General features: G+C 33.4%; 2 protein-coding genes across 4 annotated transcripts in view; one reads left to right on the plus strand and one right to left on the minus strand.

Annotated features, from left to right (window-relative positions):
- The window catches only part of LOC127719659 (5'-3' exoribonuclease 1-like), a 64,821-nt gene extending 61,944 nt beyond the window's left edge, over positions 1-2,877 (minus strand). For both annotated transcript variants that reach the window (XM_052225888.1, XM_052225887.1), the window contains exon 1: positions 2,727-2,877. In XM_052225888.1, the coding sequence (XP_052081848.1) occupies positions 2,727-2,801 (75 nt within the window). In that variant the 5' untranslated portion in view covers positions 2,802-2,877. The remainder of the gene's footprint in view (positions 1-2,726) is intronic.
- An 8,319-nt stretch (positions 2,878-11,196) lies between these two features.
- Positions 11,197-24,001, plus strand: part of LOC127719658 (agrin-like) — a 178,340-nt gene continuing 165,535 nt past the window's right edge. For both annotated transcript variants that reach the window (XM_052225884.1, XM_052225885.1), the window contains exon 1: positions 11,197-11,737. In XM_052225884.1, the coding sequence (XP_052081844.1) occupies positions 11,278-11,737 (460 nt within the window). In that variant the 5' untranslated portion in view covers positions 11,197-11,277. The remainder of the gene's footprint in view (positions 11,738-24,001) is intronic.

Below are 24,001 nucleotides of genomic sequence, written 5' to 3' on the forward strand. Positions count from 1 at the left end.
GAAATGGTCAGTGCCAACAGATTTTGATGAGTCCAGGATGAGTGTAATTTTTTGTGTCTTATAATATGATGGAATATGATGAAATAAAACTAAAACAATGCATGTTTGATTGGTAGATTTTATTATATCACCAACATGTGATCACGAAATAGCACAACAGTACTGAAAGTGGTGTTAAACACCAGTCAATCAATCAATCAATCCAACTTTGGACACCAGAATAACAACTGAAAAATTATATTCCTCTTCAAGTCATAATTTTTATCAATATCAAAAGGCAAACCTAAAAGGAGGTAGAAAGATAGTAGACCAATGTTTGAACATAGCCCCAAAAACCAGCCATTTACAGGTTAAATATATAATACAGGGCAATAAATTAAAAAATATTCTTATTACAAATCCCTTGATACATTGGTATATTTTTTTTACACAATAAAAAGAGATACATACATTTCATGTAAAACAAGCAAATCTAAAGTGAACACTGTTCAAAATATTGAGCTTGGATAAATAGTGATTATTCTTTAATCATTTTTTAATCAGATTTGTTTCAATCATTCAAAACATTTTTCACCTTGTTTACGATCGCGATGTTCAACATGCACAATATGAGAAAAATGTTAAATCATTCGAAGACCAGTAGAATTATTCTTATTCGTAAAAATCGGTAACTATTACATATTTATAAATCAGTTTGAACAGAATTATTTATTTTAGGATGAAAGAGGTTTAATTTTAAAAAATAATTATCAGTCAACAAAAATATTCATCTACGCATTACATAAATTTTTCAATATTGACTTCTGGTTTAGTTTCCAGTCAAAACAACGCAACGATCAACAGCTCAATTTTCATGCGTCCAGGACGCGTATACACGTCTTAACGAGAACCCTGAAACTCTGGTATCTGTTAACAGAAAATATAAAGTGTGTGTGTGATTCCATTCATATCAAAATACAAATTGTCAAACTCTGCCTGTCTGGTATCTGTAAACAGAAAATGTTACATGTGTGTATGATTCCATTCATATTAAATACAAATTGTCAAACTCTGGTACATGTATAATTAAACAGTTTTGAATTTTAAAGCTGAGGAGGTACATAGTTGCCATTGTATTTATTTCATTCAATCTTCGATAATATTATGCCAATGCCACTTAAAAAAATCTCGATTTTCTCTGTCAATAGATATAAGATGTGGTATGAGTGCCAATGAGACAACTCTCCATCCAAGTCACAATTTGTAAAAGTAAACCATTAAAGGTCAAAGTACGGCCTTCAACACAGAGCCTTAGCTCACACCGAACAGCAAGCTATAACGGGCCCCAAAGATGACTGTGTAAAACCATTCAAACAGGAAAACCAACGGTCTAATTTATATAAAAAACGAGAAACACTTATGAACCACATCAACAAACGACAACCACTAAACATCAGGTTCCTGACTTAGGACAGGTAACACATTTTTTTTTTACCTACACTTCAGTGCCAGGTCTATATAACAGAATAGTCCATACAATGAATCAAAGCAACAAGTCAATGTTTATGTGATTTGTATTGTTTTCATCCTTAGAAAAATGAATTACATCATGTTCTGATAGCGGACAGGAGACGTTATTGAAACTGATATGCAGAAGTGGTGAGACTAAACAGACGTTTAATATTAGTTGACGTTGTATTTATTTCATTCAATCCTCGGTAATACTATGCCTAGGCCACTTAAAAAATCTTGATTTTCTCTGTCAGATGCCAATTTGTTTACCTACAGTGCGGCTTGTAAATCACAACTTGTCTCCCTTATACCTAGAACAAATGTTATCAAATAAAGAATACGACAGATACAGTTGTGACTTATCTTGACTTAAGTTACATCTAGAATTGACAATGAGGGTCAGTTGAAAACAAACTTTTATGGCTAAAGAGTTGATTTCAGCTTCCCAATTGTTAATTTTCCATTTTGATGAATCAATATTCCTTTGATAGAGGGTTGATGCTGAGCTCACAATGAAGCTATCATAACAAGAGTTCCAAGTAGTGAAGCTGAAATCATCCCTTCAAAAATGTTATGAACCCCATAACAAGATGGTCATCTGTTATGGAATATCTGTTTTTTACCTGGTTTGTACAACAGGATGGGTGCCACATGTGGAGCAGGAACTGCTTACCCTCCTGGAGCACCCCCGGTTTTTGGTAGAGTTTGTGTTGCCCAGTCTTCAAGTTTTCTTAGTTGTATTTTGTAGACAGTTGTTTGTCTTTTGGTTGTTTTTTTGCCATGGCGTTGTCAGTTTGTTTACGATTTATGAGTTTGAATGTCCCTTTTGTATCTTTCCCCTCTCTTGTGTAAGTTTTTAAGCAGTAGAAGTTTGTAATTATTCTTCTATTTGTTTTGGTAACTTGTTTGCCATACTTTTATAAGCTTGGTGAGCTCTTTCAAGTGGCATCTGCCTCGAGCTCATACTGAATAAACTGAAACTGAAAGTAAAATTACAAATGTCTGTAACATATCTTATCTATGAAATACCTTTTCAAATGATTAGTAATGTTAGTTGTCAAAATTTTTAGTATGGAAATGACAAATCTATTCATAATTTCTTTTTGCTTTTATCTCAAAGATTGACAAATTAATCAGGTTCTGATAAATTATGCAACAGTTGTGAAATGTTCTGTAACAGGCCTATATGTACAACATACTGTGATGCAATCAGACTGCATACTTAGTGGTATTACCTGTAGTTCTTTCACAGTTTCACTTAAACATGGAAAGCGTTCACTTATCCACCGATAAAATTTAGGGACGCCCATTTTGGACGGTTATATTGGAGCTATCAATGTAAAAGTCTTCTCAACAGTTCAACTTTCAACTGACAAAATGCCGGAACCGGAAGTTCTTGTTTCAATGTTTATAATACTCAAACCCAAATTTTACGTCATATTCCGGAAAAAAATCGACACTAGATTTATTCATTTATAAATACCTGGTTAAGAAAATGTGCACAATAAGACAAGATTTTGTTATAGTAATGGATAAATCAAATCATATTGCTCTATTTTTATTTTTTATCTCAGTTAAGTTTTCAAAATGTTTACTAAGTTTTATCTGGGAATAGTATATAATATAACATATAATATGTCATATGATACATTATATCAGAAGTCCATTACTAGACGTAGTGTGCAACCTGTGCTATATAGTAAGGCGACCACGATGTCCCCTTTATCAGTGGAAAGCGCCATTGGTGGTCCCCCCAAATCTCGTTTTATAACTATGGAATCATGGGTAAAAATATTATCATCGAACAGATAGCTTCTCATTATAAATTCTGATGTACGTATAGCACCTTTAACTAACAATTATAAGAAAATTTAATTTAAGACCACTTAAATTCTAAATTTTTATTTGTAAATATATCCAGTTCTTACTTAACTTATTCTTACACTTCAGCACATTATGAATATTATTTTTAAAATTTCATGATGACAATGCTATGAATTAGTTATAATATTAATTTTTAGTAATTATTATTGCCTAAATTCAGTCATCTGTACATAATTAAATGCTTCCTTATGTTCTAAGGTGTATATAGTTGCTACAATTATACCCTATGGGTAGTGCTCCACAATTAATGGAGGAATATACAAGAAACTGAACTGAACTGCTGTTTAAAATTTGTCTCCTTGAGACGGTTTGATTAATTATCAGTTTGGTGTAAATGAAGTCAGCCGACTCAGTGCGGTGGTTTCTTATTGCCAGTTAGTTAACTTCTTCATTTTAATTCAACATTTAGAAAATGAAATAAAATAATTTTATAAACGAATTCATTGCTACCATTTTCATCGCGCAAAGGCAAATGAGAACTATAAAATTTGCCGTGTCGGACTTAAAATGTATCGTCTATCTAAAAGATGTAGTCGTTTTTGTCAAAATAAAGTCATAGATGTCTCCTTTTCTAAATAGAACCGCGTTGTGTTGACGAATTATGTCTCGTCATTTACGGCACCAAGAAAGCTACATTTATATATATACGGTGATGAATAAGCAAAAGACAGGGTTTTTTCTTCGCTTCTACAGAAAAACAATAATATCCGACCTTTGGTGCTTCAGATGACTTCGAAACAATTTCGAATTTCAAAAGTCTCTTGTTTTTTTACTTAGTCTAGTAATGGACTTCTGATTATATATATAATATTATGTTCTAGGTTTTATCATTTCTTTAAATAGTAACTTTCTAACATGTCTAAGTTTGATATAATTTGGACTATTGCAAAGTAAGTAAAATTGAGAATGGAAATGGGGAATGTGTCAAAGAGACAACAACCCGACGATAGAGCAGACAACAACTGAAGGCCACAAATGGGTCCTCAATGCAGCGAGAAACTCCCGCACCCGGAGGCGTCCTTCAGCTGGCCCCTAAACAAATATGTATACTAGTTCAGTGATAATGGACGTCATACTAAACTCCAAATTATACACAGGAAACTAAAATTAAAAATGATACAAGACTAACAAAGGCTAGAGGCTCCTGACTTGGGACAGGCGCAAAAATGCGGCGGGGTTAAACATGTTTTTTGAGATCTCAAACCCCCCCCCCCTAATACCTCTAGCCAATGTAGAAAAACAAACGCACAACAGTACGCACAGTAAAATTCAGTATAAGAGAAGTCCGAGTCCGATGTCAGAATAGGAAACAAAAGAAAATAAACAAAATGACAATAATACATAAATAACAACAGACTACTAGCAGTTACTGACATGCCAGCTCCAGACCTCAATTAAACTGATTGAAAGATTATGTCTTCATCATATGAATATCAGGCACAATCCCTCCTGTTAGGGGTTTAGTATTATACCGTCATAAAATATATGAGAAGAACATAACCCGTGTCATGCCAACAACTGGTTTTAGAATAAATGTGTTAATTCAGATGCAAAGACCCTATAAGTGAATCAATATTAAAGCCAAAATATGCAATCTTTAATGACCTGACAACAGTATCGTAACTATATCCCTTCTTAATAAGTCTGTTTAACGGTTTTGTTAGCTTTTGAGGTGAATACTGACATTTTTGTGCTTTGTAAAGAATATTACCATAAAAGATTGGATGTGAAATACCCGAACGTATAAGATGTCTGCATGTTGATTTATATTTACGAATGATGTCCTTATACCGATGATCAAATTTAGTAAATGTTTTGACTAGTTTATGATATCGAAAACCCTGGTGTAATAATTTTTCAGTAATACATAAATTTCTCTCGCTAAAATCTAATACGTTGTTACATACACGAGCGAATCGTACAAGTTGAGATATATAAACGCCATAAGATGGTGACAAGGGAACGTCACCATCTAAAAATGGATGATTAACGATAGGAAATGAAAAAGCATCTCTTTTATCATAAATTTTTGTATTAAGCTTCCCGTTAATGATATAGATATCAAGATCGAGGATATCAAGTGTATTTTATCTTCGATTTGTTCTGAGTCACTGACAAACCCTGATATTCATATCTAATCTAACAAAGTTAGCCTCCGATTATTCTTTCACATCTACCTGGATCTATGCAGAGATCGACTGTGAACATTAATTCTATATTTACACCATGTTTGGTAGTGCCTGAAGTTTTGAAATAATTTTGAATTATGGTTCAAATGCTCATTTTAATATTTTGTTTCTCCGAAACCAGGGACTAATACATGCATTATCAATTGGTCCCAGCCGCAACTGTTTTTTTTTCAATATGCCTACTTTTTTTAAAATCTATTGCAAACCATTTGTAAGTCTTTTATAAAAAAGACGAGAGTTGTAGATTTTTTTAGCCAGGAGTCACATGGTCGATGTGAATGAAAGGATATGGTACGTATTCGTCAATGTTACGCTGAGTAACACAGACAGTTTTGACTTTTTAACTCTTTTGCAGTACACTTCCACACAATCTTATCAAACGAAAGTTTTTCTATTTGATTAAATGGTCGTTTGGGAATCAGTGCAAATATATTTGCTGCAACTCATTTAAAGCCTTCTTCTCTGATGAGAAAGGTAAATTTGCTAGATATACTTACTGGAGGTGTGATGAGATGATTGAAGATGTTAATTTTCTCCTTGATAATATTTATGTACGTTTTGACAATACAGTTTATCGACAGGTTGTAGGAATTCCTATTGGCACCAGGTGCGCCCCTTTAATATCAGACTTGTTTTTGTACTGTTATGAATCACAGTTTATGACCAAACTCAGTAAAGACCCGTCTGAATTGCATTTAATTTATAAATTCAACATCACTTACCGTTATCTTGATGATATTTTTTTCGTTAAATAATCAAGAATTTTCTAAATATACTGCCGAAATTATAACTTAAAGGAACTTACTTTAAATAAATCAAATATAAACGGTAATAACTGTCCTTTCTTAGATTTAGATTTAGATATTTCAGTTTTACACGGGAAACTCTACACTGAAAGTTACGACAAAAGGGACGATTTTTCGTTCCCTATTGTTAATTTTCCTTTTTTGGACGGTGATGTTCCTTTGGCACCATCTTACGGTGTTTATATATCACAACTCGTTCGCTATGTCCGTGTCTGTTGTGATTTTTATGGAGATGTTGTTTACCGAGCCTGGAAATTTAGAAACGATTCGGGTAAACTTATCGATCCTTTAAATAAACTTATTATAAAAGGTTACCAATTCAACACTGTAATTAGATCTTTGAATATTGTTTTTATTGGTATTAATATTGATTTTGTTATCAGTAAATTAAAATCAAACTAAATATTATTTTTGTATACATATATGCACATTCATGGCTCTACAATCTGTTGATACCTGCATGTATCTTGGCATTGCACAAGGTCATGTTTTTCTATGACTGTTAATGACGTCTTATTACTAAATCCATTGGATGTTGGATGTGTACTGATTGATATTTTAGTCTTAGATACATGATTTTTTTAATTACTTGTTATTGGCTTTGAACTAGCTTTCAGTAACTTCAGAACTGTTCTTAGTGTCTTTTTGTTGTGGGGATGTATAAGTACCCTGCCACGTCCACTCTGTATTTTTGTTAGATGTATTTCTATTTGTATCCATCTGATGAGTTAAGCCTTTTCAACTGATTTTTATAGTTTTTTCTTATGTTGTACTGATACACTACTGTCCCAGGTTAGGGGGAGGGTTGGCGCCTTCAAACTAGTTCAACCCAGCCACATTCTGTATGTGCCTGTCCCAAGTCAGGAGCCTGTAATTCAGTGGTTGTCGTTTGTTGCTGTGTAACATATTTGTTATTCGTTCATCATTTTTTACATAAATTAAGCCGTTAGTTTTCTCGTTTGAATTGTTTTACATTTGTCATTTCGGGGCCTTTTATAGCCGACTATGCGGTATGGGCTTTGCTCATTGTTGAAGGCCGTACGGTGACCTATTGTTGTTAATTTCTGTGTCATTTGGTCTCTTGTGGAGAGTTGTCTCATTGGCAGTCATACCACATCTTCTTATTTTTATAATAACCGGGGATCACGTTTTTATATGTAGTTGACCAAGTTTTCCAGACACTTCCATATGATTTCCCATTTTAGGTATACAAATTGTAATCATTTAATGCAAGAAGATGCATTTATCAATTGTTCCCGGTATCCATACCAAAATTATCTCTCAAATAGTCTTTTTGTCTAATAGACTTAATGCTAAAGGTTACAATTATGTTGTTGTTGTGAAATTATTGAGTCTATAGTATTTTTGTTGGACCAGTGCGTATGCATTCGCTTTTTTACAGCTTGTGTCTACATTTATCTTTTGAAATTCTGTACGTAAATACATTGGGCATTGCATTAGACCTAATTTTTTACGTTTTTTTTACTTCGCTTCTCTCTGACAGTCATATATATTGGGAAGTACTGCGACCAATATTAGAGTATAAGAGTGTATTGATTTTTATATCAGCATGCAAATAAGTACTTACAGTACTGTTGGGTTTTATATTCTTTTCTTTCCAAACCTTTGGAATCGAGTGTACCTGGTGTAGTTTATTCCAGAAATATTCGTCGTTCGCACAGAAAGCGGTACCATACGTTTATACTAGATCTCATGGGATCGATACCGCTGATACAGTGGACCAGGGATGACATAAATGATAAATTTTGTTTGAAAAGAGGTATAGGCCAACCCCCCCCCCCCCCCCCCCCCCTTTTAGAAAATGGTCCTGCTGTGAAATACATTCAGGGGGAAATTCGCCCCACCTCTTTCCATTTTAGGCATTTATGTAATTGTACTAAAAATAAAGGTTTGAAGCCTTAAGGCTAAACTGACCTTTAGTCAAAGCCTTTTCCAATTAACTGATTTTTACAGTTTGTTCTTATGATGTGCTGTTACGCCACTGTCCAGGTAAAGGCAGGGCTAGGCTTCACACACATGTTTAACCCCTTTGCATTCGTTTTTGTGCCCGTCCTAAGTTATAGGAGCCTATACTTCAGCGGCTGATTTTGTTTACTGTCTGTCATATTTGTTTTTTTGTTTGTTGCTGACCCTTCAAGGCGTACTTGGTAACATTTATTTTGTGCTGTTGGTATGAACATCTGTATCACACATTGTTTTCTTCTCCTTTTTTAGTCTGCTTTCAGCATTCTTCATTACAATATAGTGTTAATTGTACCTCAACTCCCTTCTTCTTATCTCTCAGTGAAATAACAAATGATACAACGTAAAAGTACAATATTTAAAGTATATAATAAAATGCATGGCATAAACAATAGTTAGGTTATTCTTAATGCTTTGACCATCAATTTCAAAATCGCTCTCTTTTTCATATTGTTAAAACAAGTGTTGGTTTTGCTTAAGTTTATTCCTATTAATATGTTGATATAACAGCTTCCAAGGAGATGTGGTGTTATTGCCAACAAGACAACTAGGAGGATGTAAACAACTATATATAGGTCACCAATATATTACATGCTCATAAAAAACATATACACCTTAAAAACTGGAGAAAGCCAGAAATTATTTTTGTGCTATTTTATATAAAAAATAAGGAGATGTGGAATGATTGCCAATGAGACAACTGTCCACCATAGTTCAAATGAAATGTAATGATAAAAACTTACAGTAGACAGCTCTCTCACAAGCAAAACACCCATAACTGTAAAATATAAGGGCATACACCACAAGCACGGGGACACATTATACAGCAGCCACACAGCACGAGCAATAAACCCTGTGATCAATATAGAAATAAGGAGATGTACGATTGTTCAATGTCTTAAGTATTATTGCAGTATATCTACGCCAGTTTATACTCATTGGTAATGAAAAAACACCAAATAAAACAGTGTGAACGGAATAGATGCGTCGATGTAGGGTTAACATTTCTTGTATGGATGACATCACTCATCTTGAAGTTCCAAACGGAGAATATTTGCGCCAGCTTTAATACTTCTGCTGCGCATGAAATCATCCGAATTGAGGTTCGAAATTGAGCAGATCTGCGCCAGGGTAAAAATTATGGCTGTGCATGACACCATCCGTCTTGAAGTTCCAAACGGATTAGACGTGTCACCAGGATTAACATCTCTTGATGTGCATGCACGATACCACCCGTCTTGAGGTTCCGAACGGATTAGATATGTCGCCGGGGTTAACATCTCTTGCTGTTCACGATACCACCCGCCTCGAGGTTCCAAACGGATAAGATATGTCGCCGGGGTTAACATCTCTTGTTGTGCACGATACCACCCGTCCTGAGGTTCCAAGCGGATTAGATATGTCGCCGGGGTTAACATCTCTTGCTGTGCACGATACCACCCGTCTTGAGGTTCCAAACGGATTAGATATGTCGCCGGGGTTAACATCTCTTGTTGTGCACCACATCATCCGTCTAAGCTTGAGGTTCCAAACGGATTAGATATGTCGCCGGGGTTAACATCTCTTGTTGTGCACGATACCGCCCGTCCTGAGGTTCCAAACGGATTAGATATGTCGCCAGGGTTAACATCTCTTGTTGTGCACGATACCACCCGTCCTGAGGTTCCAAACGGATTAGATATGTCGCCAGGGTTAACATCTCTTGTTGTGCACGATACCACCCGTCCTGAGGTTCCAAACGGATTAGATATGTCGCCAGGGTTAACATCTCTTCTTGTGCACCACATCACCCGTCTAAGCTTGAGGTTCCAAAAGGATCAGATATGTCGCCAGGGTTAACATCTCTTGTTGTGCACCACACCACCCGTCTTTGGGGTCAAAGTTATGTTTAAGTCAGATGAAATGGTTCTAAAATCGGAGTAAACTGTTAAGTTACAAAGGGTGTTTAATCAAGCAAAGAATATAGCTAATTCAACCGAATCTTTAGCGTGATGTAAACGTTACTGAGTCATTCCACCAAATGTTGAATATCTATCAATAATTCTGAATTCTACCCGGTCCCAATTCCGTTTTATAAAAGATATAATATATTAAGTAACTGTCTGATCCGAGTGTAGAAAAAAAAGGATTGATAGATAAATTTTTAAAATTTGTGATATATCCTATTCTGTCATTTATATATGATAATAACCCAAGACTACCACAAGAACTAACACATTCGTAGAAGGTCTTTTAAAAATTAGCAAAATCCACCATTTCCTCTCTCTCTCTCTCTCTCTCTCTCTCTCTCTCTCTCTCTCTCTCTCTCTCTCTCTCTCTCTCTCTCTCTCTCTTTCGCCTCCTTTAGCAGGGGGTAAACTTATGATTTTTCATTTTCATCAGAAAATTCTCTCCTAAATCCTCTGGACACGAATTGATCTATATGATGAAACTATAGTTTTTCAATTCGATTTTTTTTATGAGATATATCATTTATAATTATGCCCAAAAATATGCAAGGGTAGATATGCAGAGTCATAAACCATCGTTAAACACCTGCGAGGGGAGCAAATGTCCCATAAAACGCACATAGTTCGACCAAGTACAATGAAATACTAGTAACTATTTTCTCGCTCTGTTCACCAAACTTCAATAAATAACCGCATCAGTCCTCATTGATGTGAACACAATCTTCTTTTGTATTTTGTGACCCAGAAAACTTGGTAGTTTTAGGACACCCTTCGCAATTGATCTTTCTCCATATCAGTTGTCTTATGTTTATTTACCTTGTTTAAATCTATCATTAAATTTCAATGGGAATTTAAACCGGGTAGTAAATTTAAACAGAAACACTTGAAAAGCATGTCTCGTTCAATGTGCACTATTGTACTTACTATGTAGATATAATAGACTTAAAGGAAAACTTCGCTACAGGTGGGATTAAAATGGAAATCATTCACTTTTCTGTGCTACAAACATTTTTCTTGATTCTATCATTTTGTTTTGTTATTGGGAATATAAAAAACGGCTGTAAAGAGAAAAGTTTAGAGGATCGAGAGGAGGAGGCGCACATTGTAGTTACCGCTACAGTTAAGAACCTCATGCTGGATATGAACCACCCAGGGATGGTTATGGGTGAGGTAGAGATAAAAAGGGTGTTCAAAGGAGGTGCTTTACTCAATAATTTTATAAAACCAACAAGAAATAGAATTCGGCATAGGCGATTACATCAAAGGATACAAGTGGAGGGTTTTCGTGACCCTAAAATATGTAATAGTGATATTAGAAGGTCTGATACACGAATCTTATTGCTAAATGAAAATGGAGATGGACATCTGAAATTAAATTCAAGCGTTTTAAGAATTAATATGATAAATCTGGATTATACTTCGGCAGTTGTTAAAGGTGAGTGCTAATGAACTAGGGTGCGCATATATTTATTAGTTGTGTATGCTTAACGTCCAGTGGGAAATATTTCATGCCTATCTAGGACGAGGATAAGATTCTCTTGAAGTAGTAAAACGAATGAAACTTGAGAATAAATAAATAGGCAGAGAAATAAAAAGAATAGAGATAATTCCTATGAAACAGTAGGACCTGGTGACCATTCTCCCTTTTCAGGTTTAGCAAAAGACTAAACATCAAATCAGTCAGGGTGGACCAGCTACTTTTGATATTTGACATTACATTTACACCTTCTTTTAACAATTCCGTCTTAAAAATATTTTTTGGCACGTTTTTATAAGGTGTATTGTCATGTTGATTTGAAGACTACACGCTACCTACATGACTAAATACATTAATTCATGATAAGCTATAGATCATATTTTGGGTTATGTGTAATACAAGGAATACAGCTGTTTGGGGATAAAGTTTGCGTCATAAATTTTTATTTAAGAATATAAACGTCACACTGCACCATAAATTTTCAAAAGGCAAATTATTCTTTTACATTCAGAGTATTTTGTTAATCCCGCTCGTATCATTTCTCCTACCACCACCTCGGCCAAGTTTTAATAGGGGTCTGGTCGGGTTGTTGATAAAATCGGACAGCGTTCATGATGAACGGTTTCAGCAAAAGTCCAAAGAAAACTTTTCAGGGTAACAGAAAATGAAATAATCGAGGGTAAAAAAATATTCTTTCATTAAGTATCTCGAGTAACATATAGTAAATAAGACTGTGAAGTGTAATTAGGTGTTGTGCATTGGGCACCGACCATCTGCATCTGGTGTTTATGCCACATCTTTCAGAACACCATAATTTATCCCGGTTTAGTGTGATTCGTGATACTATTAAGACTTTTACTTAAATGTTTAAACATAACTATGCTTATTTCCTTTTCTGCATTTAAATTCTACACGTAAACTTGCTTTCGGCATCTAACGAGATTGTTTAATTTTCGTGATCTTGCAGTATAACATCTACTCGGCAGTACAGCAACCGACATAACAAGAAGAATAAGAAAAAGTTGTTGCTGGGTTGCTGTCCTATCAACATATTCCGCATCTTCTATCAAAATTTTGTTTTTCGAATTTTGCCCAAACGGCTAGCTATAACCAGTTTATAGGATTAGAAAATTATCAAACTTATCAATTAATGAATTAACTATTGTTATTTCATTATGATTTCTGTGACATTATAAAGTAAAAATCTCACTCTGCTCCCTGACTTAATAATGCATAAAAAGAATATCAGAAATCATCAAATATATGAGTGGACAGTGCAACTCAGTGACCTCAACAATTAAAAACCAGATATACAAACAAAGACAAACAACGACGAACAAATGTTATATTGATTTAATCGTAGGGTCATAAATTAAATACAAGCATATCACCTTGTGGTTAACAAATATGTATAAAATTTGGTTTGTCAAAATATATAATTTAACTGTCTCTCGACCCACTAGTGTAACAAATCTAGAATGAATGTGTCTATATTTGCTTAGTTGTTAAAATGAAGTTATTACTGATAAAATATCGTCCATATCAACCACGTCTGAAGAAAAATATGTCTGTAGCACACCCCAGGTGAGATGATTACCTGGATCAGTTACCTTGTTAAGATTTCTTCTCTTTTTTATCCATTTATCAAAGATTATGATTTGACTTGAATTGGACTAATGATAATTAAGAGTGTAAAACTATATGGAACACCGACGAAACTTTTCTTGCTGTAATCGGCTTCCTAGGTCTTGCTGTGCTTAGACATGTAATTCACTACGTTATGGTCACAACTATGCAGAAACTGCAAAAAGATTAAATAGTATCCCGGCGGCATTGACATTGAATAACTATAGATTTTTTTTTATTAAAAAAGAAAACAAAGAAGCCCCCGTGATACCAAACAAAGGGGAAGGAGTAGCATTTAAAAACTTTACGGGCGACGAAGAACCAGACGACACCCTATGCCAATTCCGGCAAAGAAAAAGACAACAGACAAAACATTTAACTGTCAACAAATGCTTTACAGAACACATGCACTTAATTAGGACACAGGGGCGGATCCAGGAATTTGGAAAGGGGGGGCGAAGTATGGCGAAAAAAATTTTTGGACCTTTTTTTGGCTAAAAAACATAAAATAAGTGTAAAATGCACTTTTTTAACGGTTCCTGACGTAACGCATGTATATTTTATAGTTAAGTGTAAGGGTTGGACATTTTTGATGCCGTATTCTCCCCATTAATTGTCTATTATAAAATGATTGGATGGATCCAAAGCTATGTACTAATATATTTGATGTGGGACTTGTCAGTAAAAAATTGACATGGAAAATTCTCGTTTGTTATATGTTTAGTTAGCATAACGTCACGAATTTCTTGTTGTAAACAAGATATACGCCGGGCTATTCAATGAAATTTGCAATACGACCGACACGAGTTAAGAAAGACAAACAAGCAATTTTTATCCAAATGTTTGGTTGAAATTTTTCACCCAACAAGGGAAGTGAGGGGTTTCAAATCAACCAAAGGCTACGAATGAGTCTGAGATGACAACGAATATATGAATGACGGTCGACAAATGGAGACATAGAGGCCATACCCAGCAGGCAGGTTGCAGTCGGGCCTTGAAAAAGTTTCGACGAAACAGACATTCCGGTCAAATATGGGATTTACATGCAAACCCCTGGCCCCAAAAAAATTACGCCCGTTTTTTTATTCATCATGTTCATTTAATGCTAAATAATTCTGTTGGAAATTTTTGTTTCTAATAGCAAAAAAAAGTGGACAAGATTATTGTTTACAATCCAGATACGGCCAGAATATTTGTTTAAGGCAAAAATGAGGGTCAGAATTTTTCTCTCAAACATCTCAGACTGCCCCCTCAAATCAAATGGTCCGTACCTTAGATTTTAAATCTATCTAGAGCTTATTGACTGGGGATCATTGTTCAGATATGTTATTAATAGGCTGGGGCGTGTTGGGTTAAACATGTTTTCGTAGGTAAATAATATTGCTGTGGAACTTTTTTTCATGAAAGTGTAATAGAGTATTACTTTCTGTTCGGTGGAATTGTGAAATAGAAGTCAATAAATACGTTCTTGCTCAATCCTTTGTCGCTTTGAAGGTGTCATAGATATAGGAAGATGTGGTATGAGTGCCAATGAGACAACTCTCCATCCAAGTAACAATTCATAAAGGTAAACCATTATATGCCAAGGTACGACCTTCAACACGGAGCATTCTTGTCATCCTCAGCCTAAGCAATGTGTTACTTAATTTGAATTTCAAAATGACTGAGTGACGTTTTTTCGACGCACTGGTCAACTCCACCGTAGCGAATCACATGATTTTGACATAGTCAATAATATATTACAGTAAATACGAGCGAAACATATCTTTATAGGTAAAGAATTGCCGCATAAAAATTAAATACGCGGACAATGGCAAAGTTCACGAAGTCTAGTCTGATTAATCATTTTACAAAAAAAAAAAAAAAAAAATGGCAAGCAAAGGGGGGGCGTACGCCCTCTACGCCCCCCTCTGGATCCGCCACTGGGACATGATCCTCTTTCTTTTGGTGGACAAGATTTTTTGATCAATTAATCTCCCCAATTTAATGCTTTGATATATTGAACTAAAAATAAGTTTAAATGTTAAAGAAAATCTGCAATATTAAAAGGGGGCTTAAAACTGGGACTATAGTATAATCATAGATGTATAGTAAACCCAACATTAAAAAAAAAAACTTCAATGTTCACAAAATAAAAGAAAAGAAAAAAAGATCGAGCAAACATCAAAACATAGCACATCATTATGATTTCTACAGGAGCTGGTGAAACTTTTTTGGTTTAAAATAGTTTTCTTGAAAAATATATTTTTTCGGATGCTGGCGATATTACTTTACCACGTGATTTTTTGGCGGGAAATTGAAAGTGAAAGTGAAAGTGAAAGTAGATTGTAGTCACAAAATCCTGGGTCAAAAGTAACTGATACTGACATATATTTAAAAATTAGTTTGGTGTATAATGGTAGTTGAACTATGGAAAAGGTATAATGAAAACAATGGTACAGGTTACCTTTGAGAAAACAAAATCAAATAAATATTGGTCGACAGCTAGAGTAGCTAGAATTTTCAATCTGGGACAAATAGAAATTATGTGACTTGTCCCAGTAACAATAGAATGGAGATATAAAAGGGGCACTAGCTGTCAAATTCAAGTTCACCGATTTGACTCAAATTCTCATATTAGATTTATAACCATGTAAAACATTTATCCAAACTATTAAAAGTCTAAAATAAACAATTTACAAGGCATGGCCTCGATAATATGTAGATTGTTGATTGTTTCGTGTGTATTTTAGTCTAGACGCCATCTAATTAACTATCGAGTTGACCTCCAAAGTCCTCCGATGACCATCCTCAATCCTTAATCAACCATATAAGCGATGTGATATAAATAGATTAAGTGAACTCGTGATTTTGGATTTTTCTAGGTCTGTTTAATTTCATATTATAGATTAAAAATATATGTTTATCATCGTTTTTACCTGTATAAGAATGATTTTTTGTGGATCGAATCAGTCAATCAAATGATGTACCTTTGTTTCACTTTCAATGTTGACTTTCTTTTCCTTTAAATAACTTTACACGCACAATGCATGCGTTATCCATCTCTAGCTAAGGGGTTAAATTGAAGTTCACATGAATACGGATTCAATGAGGTCGAATTATTCACTTGCAAGTGAATTATTCATCATCAATGTTTCTTAGCTTATTTCGACAAAATTGAACTATACTGGCTGCTAAAAGCGAATAATTATTTCACTATTTCACTTTCATTAATGATTGAACAAAAAAAATCATATTTTAGATTTTTTATATACCTCGTAGCTAGTGCCCCTTTAATAATACACTTGAGAAGACACAAAGCACATGAAAAATTACATTGTCTTAAAGACACTGATTGGGAGAATAGAAGAAATACTGACAGATTCATGGCCTCAACTTGAGTAAGATAATGAAGAGAGAAAAATGACCCAAAAAAAAGATTAAAAAAAGAGAATAACTATGGAAAATGGGGGAGTTTTATTTGTGTTAAGGACACAAATAAACAGGAGTAAATGAGTTTTGTTGTAATATTGTAATATTTTGCTCTCAATAAAAATAATGTCTGCTACCCGCATTGACAAGAAACGAGAGCTTACCAGTGGCGGATCCAGGGGGGGGATTCGGGGGTTTGAACCCCCCCTTTTTTTTTGATGACCAATGCATTTGAATGGGGACATATAGTTGGAACCCCCTCTTTATCCTGGGTTGGGACTCCCCTGGCTTACTTAGTGTTATTATCAAACTGGACACTGAATGAACGCTTTCAAATTCTGGATTGATACAGATACCAGACTGAACTAGCAACCCTTATTAATATACAAAAATTAGAAATGCAACAACAGAATAAAGAAATCATATAATTGCAGAAAAAGCTAATATTAATATTATTTTCATGAGAATTTTACAGAATAATCATTATTTTTAAAGGTAAAGTAAAAAGCAATAAAAATTTAAAAGACTACAGAATTTAAGAACCCCATCCAGACCCTCACTCATGGCCTCTCAAATGACTGATATTGATCAGAGTTATCTGGCCAGTAAAGGACCCCATCCAGACCCCCACTCATGGCCTCTTAAATGAATGATATTGATCAGAGTTATCTGGCCAGTAAAGGACCCCATCCAGATCCCCACTCATGGCCTCTCAAATGAATGATATTGATCAAAGTTATCTGGCCTGTAAGAGGAGGTCTCTGACCTGGGGGTTATTTTATGTCATGAAGCTCTGACTTTAATAGTCAAAGTTCAATAAAGGTCTTTACTAGTATTTTTTGTTTTCAGAGGGCAGTTTATAAGAACTCCTTGAACTCCCTGGCTACAGGTATGGGTATTATATGTCTTTGCTGATAGCTTGTTGAACAATATTCTAAACAGGATATATATTATCTTTTTTGTTCATTCAATATAAGAATAAAATCAAATTGTACATAGTATAAAAAAACTATTTTTTTTATTACAGTTTAAGTGAAATTAAAATGAAATGAAAGTGCATTTGTGGAGTTCAGAGGGTTCAGAAACTATTTCAGAATTGGGTCTTATCCTTTGCTCTAAGGAGACATACCCTAAATTTGTTTTAATTTTAAAATGATATTTTTTGTGACTCATAAGCTGATGTATGAATACGCACACATTATGAATAAAATGAAATAGGTATACATCAGAGACAACAACCCAACATCTAGAGGAAGACATTACAATCTTCAACAATAGTCCCTTTTCTCTAATTAGTTGCAGTATATGTAACTAAATTTTTCATTTTTAGATACAAAATATTTCATTTAAGTTCAATTGTACCCACCACCATGTTATCAAGAATCATGGCAGAGCAAGGATTAGAGGCCCTATGTGTGCTTTTTTGCTCAATGTTATGCAGTTGAAAGTTCCAAGATATTCTATATGAATTCTCATTTATTTAGGATCTTTAGGAAGTCTAGCTTTATCAAATCATTGTGCTCCTGCTATAATAACATTTACTTCTATGAGTGATCTCCCTTTCAATGTTGTAGGCTTTGCTATTTATTTTCTGATTGAAGTTTATCTGCTAAGACCTTACTTAATTGATATTCATTGTATTTGACATAGAAATGAACATCTTATTAGAACGAAAGACAGGTCTGACATACCATATCTCAATGACATCTTTGGTGGAAAACTTGAGATTCTGATTAATTATGAAATGGAAAGGGCAGAGGTTCATTTTTTGGCTGAAGGGTCATTGACCTTTCTATCCTGGTTCTTATGATATTCTGCAAAACTTTTTTATTATAAGAGAATAAATGTTTTTAAAGATCTCTGTGAGATTTCTATGATTAAATTAGTAAATGTATTTCTTTAAAAAAAAGTAAGTTCTCAGACCTATAGCCCATAAATATTGATTTATTGTTATAAAATAGAAGTTGACATTGGTCCTCGATCATTTGACTTGGGTATATGTATCAAAAAATTCGTAAGGGTTCCACGGAACCCAGTGTCTCGCCTACTTTTTCTGTTAATCGCAGGCTCAACAAAAATGAGGACGTAAATCAATAAAAATATTCCTCTTGATACTATCTTTTGATTGTAAGAAGCTTCTGTCCAAGTTTGGTAAAAATCCAGGATAGTTTATGAATCTAATAAATGTTTCAAAGCTTTAACTGCAGACTGAATGTAATGTTAACTGGAAGAAAACAAAATTTCCTTCTAGATACTAGCATTTGATCATAAACAAGCTTCCTTCCAAGTTTGGTACAAATCCAAAATAGTATAAGAAAGTTATTAAAATTTTAAAAACTTTAACCACAGAGTGAATGTGTTGTTTCCTGGCAGAAAAACTAAGTCCATTTATAAGTAAAATACGGAAAAAATGGAATTTTATTTTTACAAAATTTACTTCTTAATACTATCTTATGATCATAAACAAGCTTCTGTCCAAGTTTGGTAGAAATCCAGGATAGTTTAAGAAAGTTATTAAAATTTGAAAAACTTTAACCACAGAGTGAATATTTGTGGACGCCGCCGACGACAACGACGACGACGCCGACAGAATGTAGGATCGCTATGTCTCGCTTTTTCGACTAAAGTCGAAGGCTCAACAATGAAACTTTTATCACTAATATAGATGGTTTTGTGTCGTGAGGTTGGACATTAAGGCTTAACCAATAATGCCTTATTTAAAATTGGAATAGCCTGATGTTCAATCCAATTGAAAATGAGTTAAATAATACATCTAGAGTTAAACATAGAGTTATACCAGTACTCAAAATTGCAGTTGTTTTATAAAGCTTTGATTAGGAAATTGACAAAAACTGGAATAATTTTTAAAGATAGAAAGTTTTTTTAGTTTCTGCTCTACAATTGGTTTACATAAAAGTAATTATAGAACTAAATAACCCCTTATACATGCATTGCTAACCTGGAGCTCCATTTATCAAGTTAAGATTCAGAAATAAATTATTATTAAATATTCCAGTTTTCAAAATTTTTCTTGTTTCAAATTATTTCTTGTATTTGTATTTATAATATTAAAATTCATGAGGAAATAAGCAGATTCAAAATATTAAATTACTTAAAATGTCAAGCGTAAAAATATTTGAAAGGCAAATTTATTAAATTATTTGATTAAAAAGTCATATATGGTTAATATTAAGAAAATACCTGTAAAACTTAAATAAATACACTTAACTTTTAACAAAGGTAAAAGAAATTTAGTAGACTTTAACTGTCTGTATAAAACTTGAGTGAATCCTATGGGCTAAGTGTTATATTAAAACTCAGGTCAGCAGGCCATTTTATGATTATGCTTAACCTAATTGGACTTGTTAGAGAAAGCATAAAAATTGTTTCAGAGCTGTCTTCCTGAAAAAAAAACTGGAGAGGGAGGAAGAAAAATTGAAAACAAAGGAGAAATTATAAAAGCTGGATAGATATCGAGGAAGGAGAATTAGATATAAAAGAAAAAATACAAAAACAGGAGGAGGAAAAGATAAAATTATGGAGATTTTACTCTCTGTATTTTTACCATCTCCGATGGCACAAGCAGGTCTAGTAACTGCACAACTGTGTCTCAGTTCATCTGTCCATCCAAAGTTTTCATGGCTTTTATGAAAGGGAATGATTTAATATCTGGTCTGCAGGTTTATAATGTTGAGTTGTAGCGCGTAAGCAGTTTTTACATCTGCCATGTATCCACTTCCTGTTTGCCGATAGTTAGAAATTTTACAACTCTAATTGTAGACTTTTTAGGCTCCTATTGAAGGGAATAGTTTTGATATTTGTTCTGCAGCTTGATGATGTTGAGTTTTAGAGAGTAAGCAATTTTTACATCTGCTTTGTAGCCACTTTCTGTTTCCCAATATATATTTTAAAATTTAACAACACTCATTGTACAAGGCAAATTTTCGTCAAAGTTTTCTTGGCAAAGTATAATGGAATGATCAGTTATGCTCCAGTATATACTATTATCTCAATCAATTACATGCAGCGATGCAGGTCCACACTCGGTATTCTTGAATACTGACAACAGTAAAATGAAACTCCTTTTGTTTAAGATAATATGATTTTTAAAAGAATCATATCCGTAAAATAGGTTATGGTTGATCATCCCTAATTGTATGTGAATCATTATCATCATTGTGTAATCTTGATGTATAAATGATGATAAATCTGGAGATTTTGTATAAGGGTCATCTCAACTCAAAAGTGAAAAATTCTGGTAAAAATTAACAATCTCCAGTTATGAATAAATGTATATGATGTGCATGTTTCTTTTGTTAAAAACTTCATTTACTTAATTTATGTGTTTTTCCAGTTTTAAGCTGAATTTAATTTTCCTGACCAATTAACCACTTGTTTGATAATGATTGAGAAGTTAACATTTTCTTAGTTTTTCAATATGGTCAAAATTTCATTTTATTTCAAATTTTCCTTCTGCCCTCAATTTTTGCCATATTGTCATGATTGTGGTGCAGTGATTGAAAAGCGACCATGCCTGACAATATCACAATTTAACATACATCTTTGCTAGTCATTAAAAAAGTTGGCCTTCAGATTCTCATAAAATGATCAGAGAAAAAGATTCCACCTCTGTATTTCATTTTTATATGATTTTCAAGCTTTGGAATTCAGAATTAGAAAATTAACTTTATCTGGTGTTGAGAAATATTGTATTCCCATTAGATGCAGTATTAGAATTTAAATATCTCTTAACACAATTGAATTCCAATCATATTTTACAAATTTTATTTGAAACTGTAAACCAATTGTTATGTTTCATTTTGACACATAATTCTATAAAGAACTACTTGTTCATGTCACATAATTGAGAAGTAAAAGTTTTACGACTATTGAAGTATTCATGCTTGTATGTCAAGCTATGTTAAACACTGGACGCATATCTTTGTGTGTTTAGCCTATTATGTTTAACATAATCTGATAAAAATGTTCCAAAATGTTTAATTTTACACCGTTTGATTTATATTGTGTTTGCGTTGAGGGACTGCCGTCCGTGATGACTATAATTAACCAGTTGAAAAGAGTTATGATATGTTTACAAAATACCTGTTGATCTAGGTATAATATTGGATTTGATAACATTTTTTTTTAAGTGTGATATTTTAATTTGTTATTTTATCGTTGATATCAGCGATTCAAAGTTGAGAATATGAAGATTAAATATTATCACCTTTAACTCTGTAAGGCTATTAACAAGTATTAAATTTGTTAATTCATTGTGTACTTTAAGGAAAAAATATACATCAGAGACATTTAAGTAGGAAAAAAAAACGTCCAAACAAAATATGTTTTTTTCTTTAGAAATATTTTGAAGACAATTTTATACTTAGGTCTAATTATTGATTGTTCTGAAATTTTTACACAGAATAATTTAAACCAGAGATTAGTTTTCTTAATATTTGATTATATTATTAAGTTTGAGTCTTTTTTGATCTGAAGATGTCTTTCTGTGATTTTTTGCATTGTTGGGTTGCTACAGGTGTAGACCCATGTCTCCTATTGTTAAGCGCTGTTATTTTACCTTTGTTATTTCACATTTGTCAGGTCGGTGTACAGATGACAGTTACCAATACCACCATGTTAAATCATCAGTGACATGATATATGGCCGAGGAAATTGTCTCACATTTCAAATAATTGACCTGTCCTCTCGGGAACTGATAAGGTCTAGAATTATTCTAAAAAGAAAGGTCCAATGACCTTAAACGGCTCATTGTGTATTCCGAATAATGATTTCTATGTAACAGAAACAATTTATATTAACAAAAACAAAAACATTATCTTGGTATCCGGTATGATTAAAAGGCTTTCTACATTTGAAGATTTATAGCGTAGATTTGTAAAATATTCATAGAATTCTTGTATTTGTTGAGGACATTTGGCGATAGACTTTGATAAGAATCCATCGGTAATTTGGTTGTTACTCATCTATATTGATGATTGTAATGGGTAAAGATTTCTGATGTGTATATGTTTCTGTCTAGGTTATTGGAAAGTAATAAAATATCAAAGATTATTTGATTGATGAACTCACAATTAACATTCTTATAAGGTATCTTTGCGAGCTGTTTATGTTTCCTCCGGCAGGATATTGGAGCCATTTCAAAGTTATAAGAAACTCCAAGAGGGTAATAAAGTGATCGTTAAATGACTCTGTTGTTATTTGGTTAAAAATGAATGGCGAGAAAATAAGTTTTCTTCTTTCCGTTTATGGCCATAAGATTGTTATCTGAGTGTCATAGTATAAGATCGGTAATATTGTCCCTGATGGATTAAGTTTTCTCATTTGATTAATTGGGAGTTCTGTTGATTAATTGTCTGCCTGTAGCATTAGAGCACAATGGACCAATGTCAAAACTCCAATTTATATGTTTTGAAAAGAGTTGATGGAATTCATATTCTTCTAACCAAGTCACCTAAATTCAACTTTATTCTAATATTAAAGCTAGTAAAATTTCAATTTATATGTTTTGAAAAGGGTTGATGAAATATGTATTCTTATAATCCAGTCACCCAAATTCAACTGCATTCCAATATCAAAGCTGAACTGTATTCCAATATTAAAGCTGAACTTTATTTCAATATTAAAGCTGAACTGTATTCCAATATTAAAGCTGAACTGTATTCCAATATTAAAGCTGAACTGTATTCCAATATTAAAGCTGAACTTTATTTCAATATTAAAGCTAGTAAACTGGTTGGCTCTACTGCATTTAACTGTTTTCAAAGGGTTTTCTTTGTCATCAATAAAAGGATTTTTGTGTTTGACGTTAATGAGAGAGCAACCCAAAGAAAAAATTACCAAAACATCTCTGGAGGTCAGTGTCTTCAATAAGAGATATATGTGTCTTTTTTAAACTCTAACTTACCAGGGTCTTAAAAAGGTGAAAGGGATTATCAGAAACTATTAAAGACCTTGCATCAACACCTAATTCACCTTTATTATTTAAGATTAACATTAAGATATGACATAATAAAATTGAGAATGAAAAGACAATCTGTTACACTGACGAAGTTTTCTACAAATGGAGGTTTAGGCTTCATCTTTACCTTAAGGCTAACAAAAAAAAAACAAAGTGTAAAGCTAAATCCAGTTAAGATTTTAATTTTCTGAAACAAAAAATGCATC

This window comes from Mytilus californianus, unplaced genomic scaffold, assembly GCF_021869535.1.
Source record: "Mytilus californianus isolate M0D057914Y unplaced genomic scaffold, xbMytCali1.0.p SCAF_11, whole genome shotgun sequence".
NCBI lineage: Eukaryota > Metazoa > Mollusca > Bivalvia > Mytilida > Mytilidae > Mytilus > Mytilus californianus.